The sequence below is a fragment of the Oryctolagus cuniculus genome, chromosome 9, assembly GCF_051225735.1.
Source record: "Oryctolagus cuniculus isolate XC-2025 breed Fujian yellow rabbit chromosome 9, ASM5122573v1, whole genome shotgun sequence".
NCBI classification, from domain to species: domain Eukaryota; kingdom Metazoa; phylum Chordata; class Mammalia; order Lagomorpha; family Leporidae; genus Oryctolagus; species Oryctolagus cuniculus.
This window is the reverse complement of record NC_142875.1, coordinates 108430618-108438142: the sequence shown is the minus strand read 5'-3', so window position 1 is coordinate 108438142 and position 7525 is coordinate 108430618. Positions and strand designations below refer to the sequence as shown.

Sequence of the window (7525 nt, the reverse complement as noted above, 5' to 3'; positions counted from 1 at the left end):
AACAGTACGTGTTCGATCCTACTAAAGGAATCCCACTCCGGGCCTTTCACGCTCACCTCCGGGCCTTCCCGGAGACGCAAGGGACGCGCCCGCGATGACGCACTTAGCCTGCGCGGATGACGTCACTGCCGGGCGCCGGGAGGCACGTTGGCCGGGCTTTGGGCGGGCTTGTCTGGGAGCAAAGATGTCTATGGCTAGTGATTTCTACCTGCGCTACTATGTAGGGCACAAAGGCAAGTTTGGACACGAGTTTCTGGAGTTCGAGTTTCGGCCGGACGGTAAGCAATGTCGGGGCCGCTGGCACCGCTACACTGAAAAGAAAGGCAGGCGGAGAGGCAGCGGAGGAGGCTCCCAGGATGGGGTGAGCGCGCCTCGGTGGGCTCGTAGCTTGCCCCTGCTTCCCTTGAAATAAAGAAGAGTCTAAGCGTATAGGAGACCCTCGCGGTGTCTGCGAATAAAAGGGAACTGCTGTACATTGAGCGAGGAAAACTAACCCTGCCGCGGACTGAAATGTAGTCAGTAGTCAGAATCCTGGAATCCGCGCCCTAGAAAGGATTTTGAGAGGCGTGGAGTAAGTAGGTCGTCGACCTCATGCTTGAACATTTTTAAGAGCGCCCCCACCAAGTAACTTCATAACTGTGACGCCAGCAACTTTCTGCCCACCCATTCATTCATTTTCTTCATCAGGCCTGTGTGCGGAAGCAGACCGCCGGGTAAACAAATGAAGAGAATGAGTTTTATCTATGTGCTTAATTGCAGTTCGCCGTGGAGTGCATTAAGAGTGGAAAAAAAAAAAAAAAAGAGAGAGAGAGGCTGGTTCTACTGGGGTGGGGGGCGGGGGAGGAGGGGTTCTCATAGGATGAGCGCCTGACCCGACCCTTGTAATGAGTGATACTAGGTGTTTTTTGTTGACCTTTGAGAGGGAAATAGACTGAGACCATGAGCTGACGGCTCGGTGAGACTGCTACCTGTTGGCCGCCAGCAGCTCTGTCTTTTGACTCCTCTTTAGAGCGTGTTATTGTCCGTTGAACGCAGTTGACCTCCAACAAGGGCCGTTCAACTGGATAGGTTTTCATTGTTTGCACACCAAATGCTGAGCAAGATGTAAATACCAAAATTGAGAATACATTAATGAAGAAGGCTTTAATTTCCCTCAAGGAGTTATGTCGTGGTGGGAGATAAAGACGTGTAACAAAGCATAAAGCGGTGTGGATAGTAAGTACTCTGTGCTTGTTTTGGACAAGGTTCTGTGAGAGTCTGAAACAAGATTTAGAGGGGAAATCACATGTGAGACGAGGGAAGTGTCAGGCATTTCAGGCAGAACTCAAGGTAACTACAGCCCTGTAATTATTTGGAAACCTTAATCACTTTATTCATCTGCACTCTCCCCCATTTGTATCAAGTTTGTATCCAGAAGCAATACACTGTGTGCTTCCCACTTACAATGCTTTGCCATGATTGATAGACAGTAATTTGAAGGGAAATTATTAAAAGAAAATGTTTTGGTTTAGTGGAGACAGCGTGAGTATTAGAAGAAAGTGGAGCTATGTCTGAATCTGGTGTGAACTTGGACTCATTACTTAACTGAATAGGTGAGAATAAAATCTGCCTTTTAGGGTTTTTTTACAGGTTGGATTAAGTGCTCTAGGTAATGTGTTTAGCACCAGTACAGATGTACAACAAAGTTTAAAAGAAATGCTAGTTGCTTTGCTCTTCCCTTTCTAGTTCATGATGTAGCTTGAGAAAATAGGCCTTTAAAAATAACCCATTATGTGTTGAGGTCCTGACATATTTAAAAATTTGGCTAGTTTAACTTCAACCAATTTACCAACAAATGTTTACTGAGTGTCTACGTGTCTAACATTGATCTAAGAGGGAGGAAATATTAATAAAAATGGGAGTTTAAAATGGTCTTTACCTTCAAAGCTGGTTATGGTGTCATTTGTTTATCTTAGCTGTGTTTACTTGTTACAGATTGAAGTTTTTTCCTCTTCCCACAGGAAAGCTTAGATATGCCAATAATAGTAATTACAAAAATGATGTCATGATCAGAAAAGAGGTAAGTTCTTTTTGAATGTTTAGTTTTTCATGTTTAGTCCATTTTCCTCGTGTCTTTAATGAATTTGCAAAAGTACATCTAAGGCTATATTATAAGGAGAAAACCAATTTGTAGATTGAAATGAGATTCCTTTTAAATTGGTTATCATAGTAGCATATGTTACAACAAATGAGTCTCGTGTTTGAATATATCATTTAATTCACTTTGTAATTAACTTTGTCCTTTTACTTTATTCACTGTTAAAGCTAATTTCTAATCATGATATAAACATAGTACGGTTTTTAAATGAGGGGCTTAAAAATTAAGGATGAGGAAATAGCTGATGTGTACTTGTATTTGTCTCTGTGTCAGAAGACCTTGCGTTATCACCATTAACCACTTGGAGGTACTTGAATTCTCATGTTACACAGAAAGAATACAGGGTTTTCAAAGGGGGCTGCTGATGAAAGAGGGGAAAGTAAATATGTTAGAAAAGAAAATAATGTTCACAGGAAGGATGAATAGTTTTCATCCTGTATTTTTAGAATGAATTTTTTCTCTGTTGTGTTTGAATATTCAGGGTTTATAACTGTTCTGTCATTTTCTGCTGAATACTGGGAAGACGTGGAAGGACATTATGAAATTTTCATGGAATTCATTTTCAGGCTTACGTGCACAAGAGTGTAATGGAAGAACTGAAGAGGATTATTGATGACAGTGAAATTACAAAAGAAGATGATGCCTTATGGCCTCCCCCTGACAGGGTTGGCCGACAGGTTTGTATTCAGTGGGCTCTTTAAATGCATGCATATGTAAAACTGGTAATATAACTGTGTTTCCCTTTATTTATGAAGAATGCTTCCTCATTCTTTGGCTCTGCATTTACTGGGCTCCTGGTAAATACACTGTACTTTTATTTCACTTCGCTTTGTTTTCTGTGCTGCCTGCTAGCAGTAAAGGAGCAGCACATAGCTCTGAATTTAGATGTCTTTCCCAACAGTCTTCTCTGTAGCCACCTCAGCCCAAATTAGGATGTTTTCACACTGTTAAACATGATTCCTCTTACATCTTTTTTTTTTTTTTTTTTTTCCAGGCAGAGTTAGACAGTGAGAGAGAGAGAGAGACAGAGAGAAAGGTCTTCCTTCCATTGATTCACCCACTAAATGGCTGCTATGGCTGGTGCACTGAACCGATCCGAAGCCAGGAGCCAGGTGCTTCCTCCTAGTCTCCCATGTGGGTGCAAGGCCCAGGCACTTGGGCCATCAACCACTGCCCTCCCAGGCCGCAGCAGAGAGCTGAACTGGAAGAGGAGCAACCGGGACTAGAACCCGGCACCCCAGCCAGGACTAGAACCCGTGGTGCCGGCGCCTCAGGCGGAGGATTAGCCTAGTGAGCCACGGTGTCGGCCCCTCTTACGTCTTAATCAGTTTTTAGGCATATGTAGCAGTGCTGTTAGTTTCATTTAAGACGTGGGATTCTCCTTGACTGTGTAAAATCATTTCCTTCAGAATTCTTATTTTTGCCACCTCATGCTCCAGAGAGAGATTTGATTGATGTCTTTGTTCCCACTGGCTGTTGTGTTTGCCTCTCATGTTCCCTTCAGAATCGTTGATGTTTCTCCAAGGGCTTCTGAAGAACTCTGAAGGCCCAGTTTCACGCTGTAGAAAGTTTGGTTTCTGAATTGGGTCTTTTCACCTCTTGGAGAAAGGAGATCGGATCCCTGGAAGGAAGAAACATTGAATTTCACTTTTATATATTCCCAAGGATTATACTTTGTACCACCTTCGTTGTCTGGAAGAAAATGTGGAGAAATCTATCAGATGCTGACACTCTGTAGCAGTACTTCACTCTTCTATTTAAGGAAACATTATTTAATTATTTAGGAAAATGAAGGTATAGGGAACAGTATTTGTTTTTATGTATTATATCACTTTTAGAAAGTACATTTGGCTCTCAGATTTCCTTATGCATATATCTATATATGTTTGTGTGTACTAAAAACCAGACACAGCTTCAGCTAACCTTTTGGATCTTTTCCACTTAGGGAGAGCCTAGGGCTTCTTCCACCCACTTGATGATGTGTTTATGGGTTTCTGTTTGTGGAGAAGTAGGCAAGCTGTAGAAATTGCCTCTTGTGTCAATGTTTTATGATTGATAGAGAATCTTAGTTCTCCATTTGGTCTCTGCCACAGATTGTGCATAATTAGATCTTCAAATTGATAGCTAGGAATGCCTTTAATGGCATCTGCTTGTTAGTTTAACTTGAAGAATCATTGTAGACATAGTTTCTTAGTTATTGGCTTTAGATGTACAGATAAATAATAAGAGAAAAATTTATACAATAACAAGGTACACTGGGAACACCTGTTGCATTTCTTTTACTAGTTTCTTTCTTTCTTTTTTTTTTTTTTTTTTAAAGATTTATTTGAGAGTTAGAGTTAAAGAGAGAGGTCAAGACAGATAGAAAGAGATTGTCCATCTGCTGGTTCACTCCCCCAAAAGGCCAAAGGCCAAGACTGGGGCTGGGCCAGGCCAAAGCCAGGAGCCAGGAGCTTCTTCCCACTTTCTCATATAGGTTCAGGGACCCAAGCACCTGGGCCATCCTCCACTGCTTTCCCAGCAGAAGTAGCAGGGAGCTGGATCAAAAATGTAGCAGCCATGACTTGAACACTATACTCATATAGGATGTCAGCACTGCAGGCTGGGGCTTTAACCCACTGTACCACAGCACCACCACTGTTTTAATAGTTCTTAATTTTAATTGTTTTGTGAAGTCAAGAGGATTAGTCTTTAATCTTGAGAATCCATGGAGCAAATATTGCTATCACTTCTTAGAGATAGTAGATGTCAATAAGTGTTTTCCTGATTCTTAAAGAGTTTTGGATTACACATTTGAAAGATAAGGCTAATAATAAAGCCTACCTTATAAATTTTATTTTAAGAATTACAGAGCATGTGTGTAAAGTTCCTAATAACAGGATCAGACACAGGGTAGGTGCTACTGTGGTAGTTATTAATGTTATATGTTTTACTTGTAGAACCTTACAGAAAGGGAAAATGTGTTAGTATTTATTATAGTAAGATAGGTTCATACCTATATAGTTATTCCTATAACTTGTGCTCCAAAATGATGTCTGTAGTTTTGCTGACATTACAAAGAACATTTCTGTGTCATCTCATTTTATACTATCTGATGTCTCTGGAAAGCAAATTCTTGATCTTAAAATCAAGGATATTGCATATGAGCAAATTTTAATTTAAGTACATGGTCTGTGTCTAATAGATCAAGGTTTGTTTTTTATCTTCCCCTTCAACGCTGGGAAACTTGCATCTGAAATTGATATTACTTTGTAGCAAGAATATAGATATCTGTAGGATACATTTTTGAATTAACTACATTTGTCTGCATTAAAATTTTTTTTAATTTTATTTTTTTCAGGAGCTTGAAATTGTTATTGGTGATGAACACATTTCTTTTACAACATCAAAAATAGGTTCTCTTATTGATGTAAATCAGTCAAAGTAAGTATGTTAAAGCATTTTAACTGAATTTGGCATAATTTATACCAGGCTTATTTTAGAGCTGCAGTCAATTTAAGCATATTTCAGTGTCATCCTATCAGTTTCTTATGCAGATGTAATTCTGCTTTTTATATCATTAAAGACTTGTTATCTTGTATCTCAAAGAAGCAAACAGGACATATCACAGATTGTCAAAGTAAACAAAGTTAATCCAACAGCTTTGTATAATAATGCGCCAACTTTATTAGCTACTTTGTCTAAAAACCTAGGTTCAGTGTCACAAAATTTAAAGAAAGAATGCCAGTGTCATTAGTCCTATAATCATATCACTCTCCTCCTATACTTGAAGAAATCCAGTAAAGCTTAATACTTTTAGGTCCCTGTGGCTTCCTACGTCCTGTGTCTTCTGTGGGGGCATTTGTAAGGGCTTCTGCGGACCGTTGCCCTTGTCTAAGCCAAGAAATTTCTTCCTGCTTTTCAAGAAGTCCCCATCCTGAATTGTAATCACTTAGTTTGCTTCACCGGTTTGAATGCAAGCTCTGTGAAAACCTTGTTCTATCTCCCAAGTTAGCATAGTGCCTGGCACATACTAAGTGTCTTATACTTTTAAACTTTTAAACTGTCAGATTTATTTTCCTGTAGGTGGTGAGGTTGTCACGGTCATATATGACTGGAGTTGTAGATTGGTCCACTGCTTTTGGAAAGCAGTTTGATAATAAGCAGCATAAACTATTAGCAGTTTTCATTCATCTTTGACCTACTAATTTCATTTCTGAGCCTGTCTTCTATAGAAATATTCTCCAATATTAGAAAATTGTATTATGCACATGATGCTCATTGAAATATTATTTATAATTGGAAAATAAACTACCTATGATGAGAATTATTAAATCAATTAAAAATATTAGTGAATTATTTTTTGATTGCTGTGGAAAAAAGTAATATGAAAAAGGGTACAGAATGATTTTTGTCATTGTAAGAAAAAGTAGGCACTAAAATATTTAGTTACTACATGAGGTTTGTGGCATTACAGTATTGAATATATATATATGTTTATATATATCACTTTATGTTTTACATAGCTGTTACTTCCCTAAGAAGAATATTGATGAAGAAACTATTTTTTCTTGCAGAAGAGATGTTAATTTTTCAGTTGTTCAATCTGTTTTTAGTTGTCAGCAAAATCATTCCTTTCTCCTAAATCCAGTTGGCAAAATTGTTTTATGATTTTGGTCTTGCTTTATTTTAGGAGTTTATAAAATTGTCTTTCATTCTAGGAACAAAAAGTAACTTTCACCTTTTCTAATTTTAGGGATCCTGAAGGCCTTCGTGTGTTTTACTATTTGGTACAGGATCTGAAATGTTTAGTTTTCAGTCTCATTGGATTACACTTCAAGATTAAACCAATTTAATTGTGTATTTTTGAAGCTGTTGATATATTTAATAGAGGGTGGATATGGGAGGGTTTGTCATTACAATATTGGGATTTTTATGAATATGAAAAACCTTTTTTGTATGTGCATTAAAAATAAGAAAACACATAAACAGGCTCAGTAGTCATCTTCACTTGGGTCCATGTGGGCTGGAAGTCCCTCACACATTAAATTCTGTAAATAAAAGCCATGTTTTGTTGAAATTTTTCTCCAATAAAACATATTAAAGCCTGAATGGAGAGTGGGTTTTTATATTTTTCTTATGTCTATCTCTGATTCACTTTAAAGATAATTAGGAATTGTTCTAGTAAGCATATCCTGTGGCAGAGTTCTTTCATATAGAATTATATAGCCAAAATCTCATCCATATAAGCCATCTATAGATTGTCCCTTATTTCATACTTAATAGAATTTAATTTTCTGATACTTACAGAAATTGCTTATGGAAGATTCTGAGTTTTTTACATTTGCAAAGCTCTCAGAGATTATTCCCATTTAATTATTTTTGGTATAAACAAACAGTGTTACAAGA

General features: G+C 38.2%; 1 protein-coding gene across 2 annotated transcripts; it reads left to right on the top strand.

Moving 5' to 3' along the window:
- Nucleotides 1–130: 130 nt before the first annotated feature.
- Nucleotides 131–7228, top strand: LOC100344696 (mago homolog B, exon junction complex subunit). Of its 2 annotated transcripts, none has more exons than XM_002722157.6 (5): nt 131–278; nt 2001–2059; nt 2704–2814; nt 5478–5560; nt 6873–7228. In XM_002722157.6, the coding sequence occupies exons 1-5, from the start codon at nt 185–187 to the stop codon at nt 6970–6972; spliced, it is 447 nt and encodes a 148-aa protein (XP_002722203.3). In that variant the 5' UTR covers nt 131–184; the 3' UTR covers nt 6973–7228. The 2 variants fall into 2 exon arrangements, with proteins under 2 accessions (XP_002722203.3, XP_089160714.1); XM_089304588.1 differs by having other exon boundaries at nt 2619–2814.
- The last annotated feature ends 297 nt before the right edge of the window (nt 7229–7525 follow it).